The sequence below is a fragment of the Amblyraja radiata genome, chromosome 26, assembly GCF_010909765.2.
Source record: "Amblyraja radiata isolate CabotCenter1 chromosome 26, sAmbRad1.1.pri, whole genome shotgun sequence".
NCBI lineage: Eukaryota > Metazoa > Chordata > Chondrichthyes > Rajiformes > Rajidae > Amblyraja > Amblyraja radiata.
Genome location: NC_045981.1, coordinates 13730468 through 13751339, shown reverse-complemented (window position 1 = coordinate 13751339; position 20872 = coordinate 13730468). Strand labels below are relative to the sequence as shown.

Here is a 20872-nt window from a genome sequence, read left to right as displayed (position 1 = left end):
CCATACCAGGCCATGTCAATGGATATTTTTAAGGCAGAGATAGACAGATTCTTGATTAGTACTGGTGTCAGGAGTCATCGGGAGGTAGGAGAATGGGATTAGAAGGGAGAGATAGATCAGCCATGATTGAATGGCGGAAGAGACTTGATGGGCCGAATGGCCTAATTCTGCTCCTCTCACTATCCTCCACCGTCATAACATGCAAGGCAAATTCAGAAAGTCAGTCGTCTTTAATGTTTCACAACAAAATTTATTTCAACCATAAAATAAGACATACATTTTATTTGTTTAAAAATCTGTACAAATGGCGGATCTGTGCAGTACAGTAGGAAGACATCAATAAAAAAAAAGTTGCAAAAAATGGGACAAAGTACAATAAAATCAAGAATTATCATCCAAAACGCAGCTCGTCCAAGCTACAAGTGTTTTGAGGAACACTGTGGAGTTGATAAGACGACAAATCTTACCGGCTGAGAGAATACCACCACGTCTCACTAAATAATTTAAATGGTCAAGAGCAGCTATACATTATAAACATTACAGTACTTCACAATTTTTCTGTTATCCCAACGCGCCTCGTAGGGAGGCGAAAAATAAACATCTTTCGTGGAAATATCTCGCAGAAAGAGTGCATTAGAGTTAGACGAGCTTGTCCACTTCTGACAGAAGCATATCAGCCTTCTAACCAGTCCTTTCTTTTTTACTTTCAAAACTTTTAAAATGCCTTTAAGATATTCTATGAGTTTTAATTTCATGTCATGCTTAAATAATAAATAATGAAAGTTCATAGTTGTTACAAGCCTTACTCAGCTTGAACAATGTTTAAAATCAAATAACCTGCGCTAACCAGCAGCTACTAGGTCCTTACTGTTGATACAAGTACTGAAACTGCCAGTTTTAATCCTCGTGGCAACTTACGTTCAATCTATTTACATTTGGCTTTAAATATGAAAATATCTGTTAAACTTTTATAAACTGTACATTTTGTTTTAAAACTATATATATTGCAAGAGGTTTTTTTTTCTACAAATGCTGTTTCTTTCGTTTTCCTGATAAATATGAGCCGGGCGACTTTGAGACCCAAAGTATTCAAGGAAGTTTTTCTTTTAAACTTTTTTTTTTTAAACATATATATATATTTTTATTTTTTAAATGTGCTAAATTCTCTTCAGTGAAATGGCAGCATTTAGCAGGGCGAATCCAAAGTGATGTAAGCTGGCTCCTTTGTGTCTCGCTCTTCTCCCCATTGCATTGTTTGCTGGTTTAAATACTCTTTGGTTGAAATTCCACTCTGAGGAACCAGTTTTAGCAGCAGGTGCAGTATTTATGCATCTCTATATTGAATATACTGACTGGCATCCATCTTCGTGCCTTGTGCGTTTTGTCTCTCTGTACTTCAACTAATCAGTCACGCGTGTGTGAGTGTGTGTGTTGCTTCCTTCATCCAAAGGCTTTCTGCCTCCCCTCCTCCCGATCCCACCCTCGTCCCGAATTGAACTCCAACCCACGACAACCCACCTCGTTGCCCTTGGCTTCCAGTGGGTCGTTGATCGCTTGGGGGGCACCGTAAAGGCCTGCCACTTTCCTAAGCAAGAGGTTTCAAGCGCCTTCTCAGCCGCCAGAGCTGAACATAGACCAGAAGACAACTCGTGGTTAAAGAAACCGCTATAATATCTACTCTTGGTAAGTCAGCAACCCCCTTCGTCCCTAACTCAGAAGGAGCCCGAGTTAATCTAACGTGGTTTTTTTTCCCAAGGAATACTGGTAATTTAAAAAAAGAGAGAAATGTTTTCTTACTTCCAATGCCCTCGACGTTCGACTTAACAACGAACAACCTTAAAAGCTTACTCTTAAAATCGTGCATGTTTCAAAACAAAATGATATCGAAAGTGTGAATACCAGAAAGTCCAGTGGACCTCAGCATAACTAGGAGCTGGCCTGATGTGTTAATTTAGTAAATCCTGCTGAAATCATCGTTACAGATGTGGAGCTGATAGATCTGTTGCATTGACTGTCCATCAGAGAGCAGGTATCAGGTTTAGAGCGGCACGGTGGCGCAGCGGGTAGTGTTTCTGCCTCACAGCGGCAGAGACCCGGGTTCGATCCTGGCTTCGGGTGCTGTCTGTACGGAGTATACACAAAATGTACAAGCCCGTAGTCAGGATCGAACTCGGGTCTCCTGCGCCGTGAGGCACTAACTCTCCCGCTACGCCAACTGAGGCGCCCCAACTGTTACTGTCAGAGTAACTTGTTACCCCCTTCACCAACTGGATATAATTGACTACCCTGGGATGGTGAGTGGGAATGATTAAAGTAGAGATGAATGTATGAGTTTGGTAGTTTAGGGAATTGGAGTTGCATTAGGGTAAGTGGCACGTCAACATCCAAGATATTGAGATAGTGCTTACATGCTTTTTGTAGTCAGTTGCATGTGATTACAAGGTTTATATCTTTCTGGGCTTCTTTGAAAATGGCAACCATTTTCTGTAATGAACAATGCTTAATTTTAGAAGAATGAGAGGGGATCTTATAGAAACATATAAAATTCTTAAGGGATTGGACAGGCTCGATGCAGGAAAAATATTCCCTATGTTGGGGGAGTCCAGAACCAGGGGGTCACAGTTTAAGAATAAGGGATATGCCATTTAGGACTGAGATGATGAAAAACGTTTTCACCCAGACAGTTGTGAATCTGTGGAATTCTCTGCCACAGAAGGCAGTGGAGGCCGATTCACTGGATGTTTTCAAGAGAGAGTTAGATTTGGCCCTTTGGGCTAACAGAATCAAGAGATATGGAGGGGAAAGCAGGAACAGGGTACTGATTTTGGATGATCGGCCATGATCATATTGAATGGCGGTGCTGGCTCGAAGGGCCGAATGGCCTAATCCTGCACCTATATTCTATGTTTCTATGTAAAGATACCTGAAAGTGTTTCTGATTAGTAATGGACCCATATTCTTTGGAGAGATCACAATAGTTGTGACTGGGTCATTACAATTGAGAACCAAGTTACCCCATTCTCCGGAAAGGAAAATGAGTCAATTTTCAAGGAAACGATGGGAAAATAAAATCCAAACCACTTTCCAATTAATGATACTCAAAAATAAACCCCACAAGAATCATAAATATTGATTTTTGTTTTGTTCACAATAAATCAATAAAGAAACCCTAGAAAATAAATATTATCTGAGCTGCAGTTTCACTTATTAACAACAAGGCCGTTGTCTATGAAAATCATTAATGTAGTGGCCACTGTACTTTCAGGTATTCTGTGAAATCATTCAGAGCAGAGCAGATTTACAAGTTTCCATTGAAAGCCATCCTTTATAATAATGCCACCCAGTCCTTCCTGCAACGTTCAAGTTTTGCTATATGGTTTGGGTATGCTACCAGCATACGTTAGTTATTATGTGCCTTCACGTGGCGTCAGAGTGTATGCTTTAGTGCTTTGTTTGAAAGATCTGAACTTCTGCCGAGCGCTCACCTCACCTAAATCAGCAGCATTTTTGCTTTGAGCAAATCCCTAACGTCAACAGTACCCTTTCCTGGCTGGCGTATTCCCGGCCTTGGTAAGCACGGTTTGCTTTGAGAAAGATACTCTCTTTAAAAACGTTTTTTAAAAACATACTTTTAGGTATTTAGATTTCCGACTCTCGCCGGAGCGGGCGAGGTTCTAAGGGGACTGTGGCCTGGTTATGGTCCGTGTTGGTCTGAGTCTCCGCGCTCGGGCACTCGGGAACGCCGCCCTCGCTCGCCTCCTCGTCCTTGTTCATCAGGGCCACCTCGTTCTCGTAGCAGAACGTGTTGGGCGTGGAGAGAATGTACTTCTTCTCCGCCAGGTCCCTGGCGCTGAAGAGGGGCGTGTTGGGCACCTCGTAGGTTTTGTGGAAGCGGGAGTAGTCAACCTTGTAGTAGTTCTTCTCCTCGAAGAGCACCGGCTCGAACCGGTGGCCCCAGATGATCTCGCTGGCGAGGTAGGAACTCCGGCACTGGGTGGTCATGGCCGTGGCCTCCACCATCCCCTCCAGGATCACAACGATCTCAAAGTCCGCATTGTCCAGATCTTGCTTGCTCAAGTCATAAAAGGGACTGTCCTCGTCAATCTCGTGTACGATGGTAATGGGGGACACCAGGAATATCCTGTCTATTCCACTGTCAAAGCCAACGTTGACATCCATCTGATCCAAGGGGATATACTCTCCCTCTGGAGTTATTCTCGATTTCAGCAGCTGGGCACGAACGTGGGCTTCCACCAAATGGCTTTTGCGCAGGTTTCCCACCCTCCACATTAAGCACAGCTTGCCGTCCCTCATGGCGATCACCGCGTTATCGCTGAAGATGAGCGTTTCGTTCCTCTTCTTGGGCTTGGCCATCTTGGCCATCACCGCGCCGATGATGAAGGCGTCGATGATGCAGCCCACGATGGACTGGAAGACCACGATGAACACGGCGATGGGGCACTCCTCCGTCACACAGCGGAAGCCGTACCCAATGGTGGTCTGCGTCTCGATGGAGAAGAGGAAGGCGGCCGTGAAGCTCTTCACCTCCGACACGCACGGCTTGTGCTCCCCCTTGTAGTTGTTCATGTCCAGGTCACCGTGCATCAGCGCGATGAGCCAGAACATGCAGCCGAACAGCAGCCAGGACAAGATGAAGGACAGGCAGAAGATGACCAGCATCCACCTCCAGCGGATGTCCACGCAGGTGGTGAAGAAGTCCGACAGGTAGCGCTGCCCCTTCTCGCTCATGTTCACAAACTGGACGTTGCAATGGCCGTCTTTCTTCACAAACCTGCTCCGGCATTGCTGGCGAGTGTGCACCTTGCTTTTGCCGTTCCCGTAACCGTTGGCGATAGCCATGGTGGCCAGCTTCATGCCATCTTCTTCCGACGACACGATACTGTAGCGGTTGGCACGCACGCTTCCCATTGCCAGCGCCTGGGACTGCTGCTTTTCTACTTTGGGATACAGTCTTGAAATTGTTTGGAGCAGTCTTTGAAGAAACAGTTTCGAACGTCCGGAGGGGAGGGGGGCGGGGGGTGGGGGAAACACAACCGTGACTGGGAAGGTAGACCTCTGCCAGTCACCTTCTTCCACCAAGCTGTCTTGAATGAAGACGTCTGTCCAAGATTCGATACTTAGTTCGGACTCATCAGTGTGTGATCTGTTGGAAAACAAAAAAAAACAATATTTAATGTCAAATAAAAATTTCAGGGCGAGGTACAGAAGCTTCTTAACCCCTCCTGTCATCGGGTTTCAGAACAGTCCTTTCAAGAAGTTTAGAGATACAGTGTAGAAACGGGTCCTTTAACCCACCGACAACACTGATCACTGACTACCGAATCATTTGTACCCCCCCCCCCCCCCAACCCTATTTTAATTTAAGTCTATAACATGGAAATAGGTGCTTCTGCCAACCAGGTCCACGTCGACTATCGATCAGCTGTTCACACATGTTCTATGTTATCCCACTAGATGAGCTCAACTCCCTACACAGAAGGGGCAATTTGCTTGTGAATCGTAACGTACATTTAACCTACAAACCCGCTCGTTTTCGGGATGCGGGAAGAACCAGGGGCACCCGGAGGAAACCCACACGGTCACAGGGAGAACAAGCAAACGCCACACAGATGGTCAGGATCGAACCCGGGTCTCTGGCGCCGTGAGGCAGCCAGCAGCTCTACCAGCTGCGCCACTGTGCAGCCATAATACTGTCTGATTCGCCTCCACCCCATTGAAGACATTGTCTGTGGAACTAATGTGCTACAATGCTGAGAACCGCACTCTGTACCCTTTGCTCTATCTATTATACTTGAGTTTGAACTGGCGGTATCTATATGTGGTATATCTGAACTGTTGATACCATACAAAACAAACGTTTTTCATTGTAAATGGACAATAATAAAATGAACAAGCATGGCCATTTATAGGAAGCGTAAATTAATGTTAATATAACAGATAGGTGTAGAAGCCATCCCAAGCACCACCAATATGAATAATTAATAATTAATGATGTAGGAAGGAACTGCAGATGTTGGTTTAAATCGAAGGTAGACACAAAATGCTGGAGTCTGAAGAAGGGTCACGACCCGAAACATTCCTTCTCTCCAGACACTGAGTTACTCAATTTTGTGTCTACCTTGGATAATGAAACAGTGCAGAATAATCAGACACAAAACGCTGGAGTAGCTCAGCGGGTCAGTCGGCATCTCTGGAGAAAAGGAATTGGTGACGTTTCAGGTTGAGACCCTTCTTCGGACAGTTTCACTGTGGTTCTATTTACTTCCACTGTCTGTATAACTCAGTACCACCTATCCCACAGCCAACAATGGACCATTGTGGGCTCCACCTTTCCTTGATCATCGTTGTTTTTTTTACATAACTTTCATTCATTTGTTCTATGTACCGTCTATAATCTCGCGTCTCCCTCTCCCCTGACTCTCAGTACGAAGAAGGGTCTCGACCCGTAACGTCACCCATTCCTTCTCTCGAGAGATGCCGCCTGACCCGCTGAGTTACCCCAGCTTTTTGTGCCCATCTTTGGAGTAAACCTGCATCTGCACTTCCTTCCCACCTAATCTCCAGCTAAAAGCAACAAGACCCAAACCGTGATAGTCAAAACATAACATTTCTCACATTCTCACACAGATAAAATAATTGGGTCCTTGCTGTGCTGTTCATGATTAAAAATAGAATCCATGTTATGTTCTCATTCTGCCAGCAAGGACAACGAAACCATTTGCAGTGAAAGTTAAAATAGGACATCAGTTTTATTGGATCAATGCGATCCAATTAACTTCAGCACAATCCAACGTCTAGGTAGAGGTGGATGAGCTCAACACACTAAATATTGGGGCATAAAAATCAATTGAACAGTCATGGATCAGATATACTGTCAAAACTAGTAAGAAGTATTATCAGACGAGTGTTTGAACTCTTGCTGTAATGACAGTGCTACTGTTTCTCAAGTGTGCTTGTTCTTCCCACTTCTGTTTTATCTTGGATGAAATTAAAGTGAGTTTAAGCAGAGATAATCACCTCATGGTAATTATATGCGGCTGGGCCTACAAGTGATGCTGTCTTTTTTTTAGTCTTGGAGATACAGCGGGGAACCAGGTCCTTTGGCCCACCGAGTTCATGCCAACCAACAATTAATCCACGCACTACGCACAAGGGACAATTTTGCCAGTGCCAATTAATCTACAAACCTGCACGTCTTTGGAATATGAGTGGAAACCGGAGCATCCGGTGAAAACCCATGCCGTCATGGGCAGAACGTGCAAACTCCTTACAGAGAGCACCCGCAGGCAGGATCGAACCCGGGTCTCCGGTGCTGTAAGGCAGCAACTCTACCGCTGCGCCACCGTGCAGCTCCCATCCAGTCCTGTGCCTTCTCATTCCTCCCCGCTTTAAAGGCTTAATTTAATTCAAGGCATACAAGCTTAATTTAGTTTAGTTTAGAGACACAGCGTGGAAACAGGCCCTTCGGCCCACCGTGTCTGTTCCAACTAACGATCACTATCCTACACACCGGGGGGCGATTTACAGAAGACAATTAGCCCACTAACATGCACATCTTTGGAGTGTGGGAGAAAGTGGAGCGCCTGGAGAAAACCTACGCAGTCAAAGGGAGAACGTGCAAACTCCGTACAGACAGCACCCGCAGTCAGGATTGAACCCGGTCTCCTTCGCTGTGAGGCAGCATTGTAAAAATAGTTCCCTATGCTTTGCACAGAAATATTCAATGTGTTCAGCAGCTCCTTATAGATTTTCTGTATAATAGACAATAGACAATAGACAATAGGTGCAGGAGTAGGCCATTCGGCCCTTCGAGCCAGCACCACCATTCACTGTGATCATCCACAATCAGTACCCCGTTCCTGCCTTCTCCCCATATCCCCTGATTTCACTATCATTAAGAGCCCTATCTAGCTCTCTCTTGATACTATCCAGAGAACCGGCCTCCACCGCCCTCTGAGGCAGAGAATGCCGCACTCACAACTCTCTGTGTGAAAAAGTGTTTCCTCATCTCTAAATGGCTTACCCCTTATTCTTAAACTGTGGCCCCTGGTTCTGGACTCCCCCAACATCCTGAACATGTTTCCTGCCTCTAGCATGTCCAAACCCTTAATAATCTTATATGTTTCAATAAGATCCCCTCATTCTTCTAAATTCCATTGTATTCAAGCCCAGCCGCTCCATTCTCTCAGCATATGACAGTCCCACCATCCCGGGAATTAACCTTGTGAACCCACACTTTGTTTCCTGTCTGCCAACCAATTTTCTATCCATGTCAGCACTCTACCCCCAATACCATGTGCCCTAATTTTGCCAACTTATCTCCCATGTGGGTCCTTTTCAAATGGCATTCACAACTGGATTTGGGTATTTTGGGAAAGTACACACCAGATTGATTTTTTTTAAGCTATTCAGCTGATATGAACTGATGGTGCATTTGCCAAGCAACTTCAAACCACAATGAAAGAATACCGGTGAAACACCGTAATGCAACTAATTTTAGATTTCAGGACATCAAGCCAGCAGCGCCTTAACATGCTGTGCTTGGAACCTCTGATCATTTTTGAAGTTTGAACTCAGAACTTCTTGTTGCCTGCATTTGATCTTCTTCCCCAACCTTCTCTGCCTGTGGGCCACCACTGTGGAAGTGGTGGCTCTAGGCTTAACAGTTAAATACTGGCGGCACGGTGGCGCAGAGATAGAGTTGCCGCCTTACAGCGCTTGCAGCGCCGGAGAACTGGGTTCGATCCCGACTATGTACAGAGTTTGTACGTTCTCCCCTTGACCACGTGGGTTTTCTCCGAGACCTTTGGTCTCCTCCCTTTGCAGGATAATTGGCTTGGGTTTGTATACTTGGTATAAATTGTCCTTGGTGTGTGTAGGCTTGTGTTAATGTGCGGGGATCGTTCGTCGGCAGGGATTCAATGGGCCGAAGGGCCTGACTCCGTGCTGTATCTCTAAACTAAACTAAATTACTGGAATAAATGGCAAACCCACTCACACTGAGGTTTAAGTCCTATGCAAGACACTGTAAGAGTATATATTTAAACCAAAATATGGCAGTGAAACTGCCAGGATGGACAAAGAGGTATATAGATTCATAGAGTCATACAGCATGAAAATAGGCCTGCACCGACCAACGTGTCCCATCTACACTAGTTCCACCTGCTTGCATTTGGCCCATATCCCTCAAAACCTGTCCTATCCGTGCATCAGCCAAAATGTTTCTTAAATGTTGCAGTACGTGTTGAGGAGACAAAATGTGTAGGAAGGAACTGCGGATGCGGGAGTTATTTTTCTAGGCTGCGGGAGGTTTCGAGAGGGCGGCGCAGTGGCGCAGCGGTAGAGTTGCCGCCTACTCAATCCTGTTCGATCCTGACTACGGGTGCCGCCTGTACAAAGTTTGTACCATCTCCCCGCATGACCGCATGGGTTTTCACCAGGTGCTCTGGTTTCCTCCCACGTTTCAAAGACGTGCAGTTTTATAGGTCAACTGGCCGGTAAAAAATGGTGAATCGTCCCTGGTGTGTAGGATAGTGCTGGCAATCGGCCTGGTGATCGCTGGTCGGCGCGGACTCCGTAGGCCAAGAGGCCTATTTTCCGCATTGTATATCTAAAGCACGGGGTTCCCAACCTTTTTCGTCCCGTTTACCCCAGGCAACTTTAATAGCACATTACAATGTTATTTCACTTATTTATGAACAACTAATGATGAACAGATACCGCCGGTATACCAGAACCAAACACAGTCAGTCAATGAGGAAAAATATGTATAAATCCAGAATCAACAAATTTACCCCATGGGAACCCTTGCACTGAAGTCTAAGGTTGTAATTGAGGAGATAATATTATGAGAGGCCAAGATCAAGCGATGAGGAAAGATCTCTTTTGCCGAGCATTAGTAAATTTACATCCAAAGTAAAAGTTGGGAAGGTCACAAGGCGGTTCTGAGGGTACAGTGTTTTTAACCCTAAGAGTTGTGTCGGGGTGAGAGGGGAATGGAGGGGATTATGTGGCCACACCAGAGCTGGACTTCGAGCCAGAGCGTGATGGAGGCCATAGCATCCATAGAGTTTATGGAAGACCCGAAACATCGCCTATTCCTTCCCTCCATAGATGCTGCCTCACCCGCTGAGTTTCTCCAGCATTTTTGTCTATCATAGAGTTGATGGTGTGCTTGGATGTACAGCAGCCTACAGTCCTCCTGAGTGGGATGAGTCACAATCATCATATTTTTGCCCAGCATAGACTCGATTAGCCTCCTGATAAGATTCCCATTTCTGTAATTCCTTGACATGATAAGGCAGTGCCTTATTGCCCTCTCATGGCATTTTCAGGTGAATGTAGAAGATGCTTCGGCATCAGGAGAAGGCGGTGGGGTGGCGCAGCGGTGGAGTCGTTGCCATACGGCGCCAGAGACCAGGGTTCGATCCTGACTACGGGTGCTGTATTTCATTTCAGATATTATAAACTTCTTTGACTTCTTTCAAAGATGAAGATTCAGATTTATTTTATCATTTTTTTAAATAATTCAGTTCACTGACACCAAGGTCAATCTCCTCAGCATTTCATCCAATATTTCCTTTGTGCTCACGTGCTTGAAGTGAATCTGGAACTCACACTCAGCACTGCTAATCCCATTCTATTCCATCCGGGCTATCACCCTGATATATGTTTCCGATGTGTTGGAAGGAACTGCAGAAACCGTAGGAAGGAACCATGCGGCCGGCACGGTGGCGCAGCGGTAGATTTGCTGCCTTACAGCGATCGCATTGCCGGAGACCCGGGTTCGATCCCGACTATGGATACTCTCTGTATGGAGTCTGCGCATTCTTCCCATGACCACATGGGTTTTCTCCGAGATCTTTGGTTTCCTCCCACACTCCAAAGACGTACAGGTTTGTAGGTTAATTAGCTTGGTATAAATGTAAATTGCCCTCGGACAGTGTTAATATATGGGGATCGTTGATCGGTGCGGACTCAGTGGGCCGAAGGGCCTGTTTCCGTGCTGTATCTCTAAACTAAACTAACTTAAAGATGTCCGTTTAAACCGAAGATAGACACAAAAAGCTGGAGCAACATTTAAGAAACATTTAGGCTGATGCATGGATAGGACAGGTTTAGAGGGATATGGGCCAAATGCATGGGTCAGCGGGTCAGAAGACGGGTCTCGACCCGAAACATCATCTATTGTTCTTCTCCGGAGATGCTGTCTGACCCACTGAGTTACTTCAGCTTTTTGTGTCTAATGTGTTTCTGATTGTCTATTCTATCTCCTTAGTGACTGAACCTCCATTGATTTCACCTATGCTATTTTATCCCTGGCTAATTTGATATTTATAAATTTGTTCTTTTTTTTTCTCCTTTGAATGTATGAAACACTATAATTATCTGCATTTGTAAATGCGCCTTCCAAGTTTAGATGCCAGATTTGGAGCAAATAAAAACCAACTCAGCAGGCCAGGCAGCACCTGTGGAGAGAGTAACATTCACTGTCCATTTCTCTCCACGAGGGCTGCCTGGCCCACCATGGCATGTTTTTTGCCCCTTGAAGTTTTCTATGTCTTCCTCCTCCTGCCCATCTTTATTTGCTTCGTCCGCTCCAATAGCCATTTAATCCCCAAGAGCTGGAGAGACCCAATGGGTCGGGTCATCCTACCAACAACCAGAGAGCAGTCCTGAGCTACTATCTACCTCATTGGAGACCCTCGGACTATCATTGATAGGACTTTACTGGACTTTATTTTGCACTATTCACTTTATCGTGTGCACTGTAAATGGCTCGATGGTAATCATTTTATTCTTTCAACAAAAGCTTTTCATTGTACCTCGGTACATGTGACAATAAACCAAAATAAACTAAATCGAACTAAATTTGTGTGGGGAAAATACATAAGCACCGTTTCTTCAGACTCGCTACTAAGGGCGGCACAGTGGCGCAGTGATAGAATTGCTGCCTTACGGCGCAAGAGACCTGAGTTTGATACTGACTACGGATGTTGTCTGTACGGAGTTTGTACGTTCTCCGTAACCAAAGACCATTTTCATGCTGGTCATCTCCTCTTTTCCTTCTCTCCCTTTGGGCACAAGGTACGAAAGCTTTGAAGCATGTACCATTCCAACGACAGGAACAGCTTCTTCCCTGCTGTTATCAAACTTGTGAACGGTACTCCCATAAGCAAGGATGTCATCTTCATCTTCCAGCCTACCTCATTGTCGCCCCTGCACTTTTTTTTAAATCTGTACTTTTGCAGTAACTGTAATGCTATAATGCTGTAACACTATGCACCCGGGTATTTTTCTCTCTGCACTACCTGTTGTACTTGTGTATGACTTGATATATCATGTTTAGTTTAGTTTAGAGATACAGCGCAGAATCAGGCCCTTCGGCCCACTGAGTCCACACTGACCAGCGTTCTCCATACGCTAACACTATCCCTACACACACTAGGGATTATTTATAATCTTACCAAGCCAATTAGCCTACAAACCTGTACGTCTTTGGAGTGTGGGAGGAAACCAGAGATCCCGGAGAAAACCCACGCGGTAACGGGGAGAACACACAAACTCCGTCCAGACAGCACCCGTGGTCAGGATCAAACCGGGGTCTCTGGCGCTGTAAGGCAGCAACTCTACCGCTGCTCCACCGTGACGCCCATGCATAGTCTGATTTGACCAGATAGAATGCCAACAAAGCTTTTCCCAGTACTTTGGTCCACCTGATAATATGAAACCAAATCGAATATCAATCATGAATACTTGTGTAAATTCATCATCTCCTCTCTGCATTTCCTCCCCAACTGTAGAAATGGAGAAGTATGCGTGCTCGAAACAAAAACAGAACCCAATTTCTTGGATTACACTCATATTATTTGCCAATCTTCGCATCACTTGTTCCTGCCTTACAGCCAATTCCTCATCTGTTTCCAAACTTTGCTTACGATACACACATTCTTGCACAGCATATGACAAAACACTTGGCTTCGTAGAGACATACAGCAAGGAAACAGTCCCTTCGGCCCAACTCGTCCTTGCTGACCAAGAAGCCTCATCTAAGTTGGTCCTCTTTGCCTGCGTTTGGCCCATAGCCCTCCAAACCTTTCCCATCCATGTACCTGTCCAAGTATCTTTTTAATGCTGCCATAGCACCTGCCCCAACTCCCTCCTCCAGCAGCTCATTCCATACACCCACCGCCCTCTGACTGAAAATGTTGCCCCTCAAGTTCCTAGTAAACCTTGCTCTTCTCACCTTAAACCTTAAAAAGTCCTCTGGTTCTTAAATTTCCCCCCACCCTGTGTAAAAGACTGTGGATTCACCCTGATGATTTTATACACCTCTATAAAATGATGTGGAGTAAATTTAATTGGGAAATGGAGGACTGCATACATAGAGAAAGAGTCAAATGAGGACAGGGTATCAGGTAAAGAAAAGAATCAGACCATGTTTGTAAGGAGGGCTGGATTTAAATAGAACAAATCCAGGCACATCCCCTCTACATCCCAATTCTCTATTCCATAAAGCACAGAAGGATGAGGGGTGATCTAATCGAGGCTATCTGTAAAATCATGGGAGGAATAGATCGGATGGGCGCACAGTGTCACTTGTCCAGAGTAGGGGAATCGAGGCACGTAGGTTTAAGGTGAAGGTGCAAAGATTTAATCGGAATCTGAGGGGTTACTTCTATCACGCAAAGGGTGGTGGATGTATGGAACGAGCTGCCAGAGGAGGTAGTTGAGGCCGGCACTATCGCCATGTTTAAGAAACAATGAGACAGGTGCATGGATAGGACAGGTTTAGAGGGATATGGGCAGGTGGGACTAGTGAAGGTGGAATGTTTTGGCCAGTTGGGCCTGCTTCCACGCTGTGTGGCTCTATAGTTCTCAATCTAATGACCTGCACAGGTCAGGCCTGATTCCACTAGTGCGAAAATACACTATTCGGCTTGCTTGCTGCGGAGCCTTTTTACATAATTCACCGTCACCGGCTCACGCACGGAACAATGTCGAGTCCACTTACTACCTTAGCAACAAGCCTTCCTGCAGAATTTGCAATGCAAAGCAGCCCGCCTGAGTTGGCAGGTCACGGCACTCCGTAACTCTTTAGTCACAGAACATTTTGAAAACATGTGCATTGAGAACGAGTCCTAACAAGTTCAACTTTTTTTTTTAAAAGGCATCTGGCTCATCAAAGTGGGGAGTGCGTTGCAAATCAGTCTGAACTGCAGTCTGCACTGACACCCCGTCTCAGGATAGACTCGGGAGACAATACACTCATGTTGTACAAGTCGTCACCCCTCTGTCTAATAGGTGACGTGTCGGGTCGAGAGACCCTTAACCTCGGACTGAAAGTCAAAGATGCTGCCTGTCCCGCTGAGTTACTCCAGCACTTTGCTTCTTTTTGTGGTGTCTGTTCTGTTCTGTCCGATTCTGTCGCGCAGATGTTCGACGTTGCAAAGTCACCTCAACAGTCACCCCCCCCCCCTCCCCTTCCGTCTCTTTGCAAGCTTTGCCCTCATTTCTGTTTGGATCCCGGCGAACAAGTCTCATAGCTATATTTATCCCCACCAGCGTTTCCACCGCCTGCAGCTGACGCTCCTATCCAGCATTTTTGAGTATATCTCCGGTGCAAACCAGCATCTGCAGTTCCTTCTACATTCACACTCCCTGTCAAATTACGCGTTGTGCTTCAACTGAACCACCGCTCCGAACAGCGGCCTCTATTATCCCGACTACAATGTGGCACTTTAAGTGTATTTTCTATGCGCTGTGTGCTTTCCCCTGACTCTCGGTCTGAAGCAGGGTCTCGACCCGATAACGCCACCCATTCCTTCTCTCCAGAGCTGCTGCCCGTCTCACTGAGTTACTCCAGCTTTTTGTGTCTATCTTCGGTTTAAACCAGCATCCCACTCATCAAGCCTTCTTGTTTGATTCCCCCACTCTGCCCAAACCCATGTCTCCGCATCTCTGCATTGTGTGTATGTCTCCAATGAATATTCCATCAATATTCCATCAATATCACATTCATTTCAAGGTTTCAAGGTCAGTTTATTGTCACATGTACCAATTAAGCTACAGTGAAATTCGAACTACCATTTGATTGAAAGCTACCCTGTATCCTTTTATATTGGGGGAGGGGGGGTCACGATTATTCTCGCCAAAGCCCATCCATTCACAGACTGCCTTTCGGCCCGTCCCGTCCCTTCTATCCCAGACGCGGCAAACGGAGAAGCCCAAAGTGACTGGTCACCAAAATGTATAAAAGGAGGAACTGCAGATGCTGGTTTACAAAACAAAAAAAATGCACAAATGTGCTGTAGTAACTCGGGCAGAGATTCATTGGAGATGGTGGCCAGGTGACGTTTCGGCTCAGATTCCTGAAGGAGGGTCCAGACCCGAAACGTCACCTATCCATGTTCTCCAGAGATGGGGAGTCATAGTGATACAGCGTGGAAACAGGCCCTTCGGCCCACTTGCTCACACCGACCAATATGTCCCAGGTACACTAGTCCCACCTGCCTGCGCTTGGTCCATATCCCTCTAAACTTGTACTATCCATGCACCTGTCCCATTGTTTCTTAAACAGCCTCAACTACCTCGTCTGCCTGGCAGCTTGGTCCATACACCCAAAGGTCTGAAGAAGGGTTTCGGCCCGAAACGCTAACGTTCCTTCGCTCCATAGATGCTGCCTCACCCGCTGAGTTTCTCCAGCACCTTTTTCTACCCCCATACACCCACCACCCTTCAGATTCTTATTAAATATTTTCCCCTCCACCTTGTGAACCTATATCGTCTGGTCCTCGATTCCCTCACTCTGGGCAAGATGCTGCCTGGCCCGCTGAGTTACTCCACCGCTTGGTGGCTTTTTTGTTGTTGGTATCTGTTCTGTCCGGTTCTGTCGCGCAGCCGGGAGATATTGGGCGTTGCAAAGTCACCTCAGCAGTCATTCCCCCCCCCCCCCCCCCTCCCCGTCCCATTGCATGCTTTGCCGTCCTCTTTGTCTGGATCCCGGCGAACATGTCCCATTGCTATATTTTTCCCACCAGTGTTTCGACCGACTGCAGCTGACGCTCATATCCCACAGGCCACTCAACACGTCGGTTTTTTTTTTTAAACAGAGGAAATAGGCTGATGAAAGGAACTGAAACAGCGAACGCTGGCAATTCTTTCTGGTGGAGAGATGGAATCGCTAAAACTTTCTGTCACGGCTGAAGATAGACACAGCATGCTGGAGTAACTCAGCGGGTCAGGCAGCATCTCTGGAGAGAGGAATATGTGACGTTTCGGGTCGAGACTCTTCTTCAGACTGAGAGTCAGGGGAGAGAAGAGTGATGCTTGTTTACACCGAAGATAGACACAGCATGCTGGAGTAATTCAGCGGGACAGGCAGCATCTCTGGAGAGAATGAATAGGTGACGTTTCGGGTCGAGATCCTCCTTCACCCATTTCCTTCTCTCCAGAGATGCTGCCTGTCCCGCTGAATTACTCCAGCATTTGTGAAACATTCGCGTTGTTCTAGACTTCATGTCCGGACTCCTGTTCAACTATCGTCAGCCAGGAAGCCGCCTTGCAAATTATTATCCTGCTCGAGAATCGTGCAAAGTATTCCGTGCCGTTCCAGGCCGCTCGCTCTCACTGCCTCTTTCCGATTCCTATTCACTTAGGTATCTAGTTGTTTCTTTCGGCTGATGAATCCCTGGCTCTGATAGACCCAAATTAGTTCCAATTCCCCGACCTAACGCCAACATTTCCCCAGCTGCAGATTAATTCCAGCCGAAACCAGAGCAACGGAGCTTTGCTATTTTTTCACACACGCACATACACACCACACCACCCACCCACACCACCCACACTCTCACACACACGCACACACACACACTCACACACACACCACACACCACACACACTCACACACCACACCACACACACTCACCACCCACACCACCCACACTCTCACACACACGCACACACACACACACACACACACTACCACACACATGCTACACCACCACACCACACACACTCACCACCCACACCACCCACACTCACACTCACACACTCTCTCACACTCACACACCACACCCACACACTCGCACACACACCATACCACACACACACACACACACACTCTATCTCTCTCTCTCACACACACACACACTATCTCACACTCACATACCACACACACACACCACACACACTCAACACACATACACACACACACACACACACACACTCACACTCCACACACACACACTTACACAGTTACACACGCACACACACGCTTACACACCCATACATACACACGCTCATAAACACACACACACACTCTCTCTCTCTCTCTCTCTCTCTCTCTCTCTCTCTCACTCACACACACAACATAGTCTTGAGGCTGGATCTCGCCAACTCTGGCGTTTAACGCGCCCGGTGCTTGAGTTCCGGTGAGAGTCATAGAGTGATACAACGTGGAAACAGGCCCTTCGGCCTAACTTGTCCACACCGACCAACAGCAACACCGACCAGCTACACTGGTCCCACCTGCCTGAGTTTGGTCCATAAACCTCTGAACCTGTCCTATCCACACACATGTCTAATTGCATCTTAAACGTTGCGATAGTCCCTGCCTCAACTAACTCCTCCGGCAGCTCGTTCCCTACCCCCGCGATCCCAGTGCAGGTGTCGCCATCACACACTTGCACTTGTTGCTTTGCAAGACACTGCGGCCAAACAGTTTTGGCGTGGCGTGAGCGAGAGGCGGCGTGAGCCCTAGAACAAGCAGCGGGGTGCCGGGTGAATGAGGGATAGAGGGAGTGGGAGACAGAGACAGAGACAGGGACAGAGAGCGAGAGAGAGCGAGAGAGAGCGAGAGAGAGCGAGAGAGAGAGAGAGGGCAGTGGAATGCGTAGGAGTTAGGGGCGGTGTGGGGTGCAGGAGGCAGCGAGTTGATGGTGCGGGGTGAAGATGGGTGGGGGAGCAGCTGAGCAGCGGGGAGGTGTTAAGAGAAAGGATGGGGGGGGGGGCAGGGAGAGTGGGTAGGATGTTTGGGGCAGGAGAGGATTCGGGTGGGTTGGCGGGCGGGGGGGAGGATGGGGTCGGGAGAAGGGGAGGGTATTAAACACGTGGACCGTGATGGTGTGGGTGGAGGTGTGAGGTTAATAACAAAGGGCGGATCGCAGGTAGAGAGGGTAAAGGACCTAATCCGAGCAGGTAGGCGGGAGTTGTGGAGTCTGCAGAACGAGTTTTTTTTTTACAACAACGCGACGTGAGTCATTTCCAACCGCCCAGTTTTGACTTCTGGTCCGGATTGAGTAGATACCTTGAGTGGAGAATCTGTATCCTAAATCCCCCTCTCTCACGCACACGTGTTATCCGGCAGTCAAGGCGGTCTGACTGGATCAGCCGATTACTGCGTTAAAAAACAGACGCACACACATACAAACACATATACACCACACACACACAACTAAAAGTCATACTAACACTATACATATACATATATATATATATTAATATAACCATAAGCTTCGGGGCTCGGACTTGCTTTCATTTCTGGCACATTTTTTAATTGATTTGCGCCTGAGATCAACACCAACAGCTCTCTCGGCACCCGCGACCTTCATCCCAGTGTAGTTAATATTACGACAACGCTCTCTGAAATACTCTCTGAACGCGTGAGAACTGCAAGGTAATGAAATGTAACCCTTCCACCGACCGACGGCATCCGACCGGTTGAACGAAGATATTTCACCCGCGGGACACAAATCCACTCCTACTCTGATGCCACTTTCCAAATATTATTTTGTTCGCGACGCCCTGCGAAAATTCCGCACTTCCTACTTCGACTGCCAATTCCTCTGTGTGTCTGTGTGTGTGTGTGTGTGTGTGTGTCGCGCTTCTGCAAGTTGACAGAGGCCACAAATGGTCCAAAACAAAACTGAACTGAACAGGCAGCGGAGAAATGAGGGGAAGGAGAGAGAAGTGGGGGGGGGGGGGGGGGGGGGGCAAGTAGGGGGGGACAAACGATCCACTTGTAAAAAAAAAAAGACAGATCATTGAGCGAAGATAGACACAAAAAGCTGGAGTAACTCAGCGGGACAGGGGGAGTTGAACGAAGGGGAGAAACGAGAGGGAGCTGCGGGTAAAAAAAAGTCACACCGATCCCTCTGGCAAGGAGCATCAGGCAGAACGCGAAGCGCCTTTGAATTGAACTGAGCCCCGGCAGGGCCGCCAGTCAATCACAAACCGCGTACACCGGAGCGCTCCCTGGCCATGTCCCGCCCGGGAGACGAAGCGCTTGAAACTGATGCAACACCAACGCCGAGGCGGCGGCTCCAAACCGCCTGCCACCTCCACCACCCACCACCGCGCCCGGCCAACACACGCCGGACAAGGGTCCACATACATCCATTTGACGCCTCCGTCCCCACCCCCTCCAAACAGAAAAGTCAAAATCTTACCACATCTACCGCACACACACTACTGTCGCGGCGCACGCTCTCTTTGTATGGATCCCAAGATCAAAAATATGCTTCACTTGCACTGCTGGATGGGTAATAATGGCAAGAGGTGTTTTCCTTTTTGTTTAGGGTAGCGGGCAGAGAGGGAGAGGGGAAGAGGGGGAGAGGGGGAGAGGGGGTGGTATTTTTTACGCATCCTGTAAAAGCACCACGCATTCAATCTCAACATCAGTGGCTCTCAGAAGTAAAAGACTGATCTTAATCCTTGGTTACCTGTTCAATGTCAGCAAGCGGCGGGTGGTTTAAATTGAGGTCCGGAAGATGTGCCCTGCACTGGGTCGGAGTTATCTGCAACTTTTGTTGGAGGTGACGCGTTCACTCATTGATACATAGATGTAAGAGTGGGAAGTGAGGGGGGGGTCTATCGGGTGGAGGGGGTCTGGAGAGAAAAAAAAACACCGTGCTCCGTTGCGCTCTCTGTCTCTCTGTCTCTCTTTCTCTCTCTCTGGTGTCTCATCGAATTCTGACACCACTGACTTCTGCAACAGATATATAAACCTCGCCGGCTGCTGTCGAGACCCCGCCCGTAACGCACCCTCCTGCCAATCGGCCCGCGTCTAGACCGACTGACGGTTTCACGCCCCAATCACCGGCCAGACTGTATCGTTTCCACCCCCCACACCCCCCTCCCTCCCCCCCCCCCCCCCCCCCCCCCCCCCCCCCCCGTTTCAAGTGCAGCGAATTGACGGTGGCACTTGCCAGCGAAACCAGTTGTCCTAAGAGTTGGGTGATAATATGCATGTCAAATAAAACAGGCCGCGATGCAACGATGGTGGAAATACAACAAAAAAACAAGCCGACAATCTCGGAGCTCGGCTTGTGTGGGGAGGAACTGCAGTCAGATGCCGGTTTTCAACCGAAGGTGGGCACAGACATTCTGTGGATGGAGTAAACTCAGCGGGACTGGCGGGCAGCATCGCCGGAGACAAGGAGACCCTCCTTCAGACCCGAACCGTCACCCATTCATTCCTTCCCTCCAGAGATGCCACCCGCCCGTCCCGCTGAGTTACTCCATCCAGCATTTTGTGCCCACCTTCAATGAAGTCTCACAGTCTCAGTCTGAAGAGGGGTCTCGACCCGATCCGTCACCTATTGTCATCCCCTCCCAGAGATGCTGCCTGACCCGCTGACTTACTCCAGCGTTTTGTGTCTATCTTCGGTGTAAAAAGCAGCATCTGCAGTTCCTTCCCATACATGAAATCACTCGACTTCAGTGAATTGGGTAGACAAAAGTGCTGGAGAAACTCAGCGGGTGCAGCAGCATCTACGGAGCGAAGGAAATAGGCAACGTTTCGGGCCGAAACCCTTCTTCAGTGAATTGACTCTTCGCTAGACTGCACTCC

The 20872-nt window shown here is 47.6% G+C and overlaps 1 protein-coding gene across 2 annotated transcripts; it reads right to left on the bottom strand.

The window, feature by feature from the left end:
* Positions 1 to 2799: 2799 nt before the first annotated feature.
* On the bottom strand, positions 2800 to 19994 carry kcnj2 (potassium inwardly rectifying channel subfamily J member 2). 2 transcript variants are annotated; one of them, XM_033044301.1, is made up of 2 exons: positions 19743 to 19994; positions 2800 to 5164 (listed from the first exon to the last, which is right to left on the bottom strand). In XM_033044301.1, exon 2 carries the CDS (start codon positions 4927 to 4929, stop codon positions 3640 to 3642), a length of 1290 nt encoding a protein of 429 aa, XP_032900192.1. In that variant the 5' UTR covers positions 4930 to 5164; positions 19743 to 19994; the 3' UTR covers positions 2800 to 3639. The 2 variants fall into 2 exon arrangements, with proteins under 2 accessions (XP_032900192.1, XP_032900193.1); XM_033044302.1 differs by lacking the exon at positions 19743 to 19994 and adding an exon at positions 19470 to 19704.
* Positions 19995 to 20872: the final 878 nt, after the last annotated feature.

Bases quoted from the DNA above. Each gene is read 5' to 3' on its own strand.
- kcnj2 (XM_033044301.1), bottom strand. From the start codon at position 4,929: ATGGGAAGCGTGCGTGCCAACCGCTACAGTATCGTGTCGTCGGAAGAA.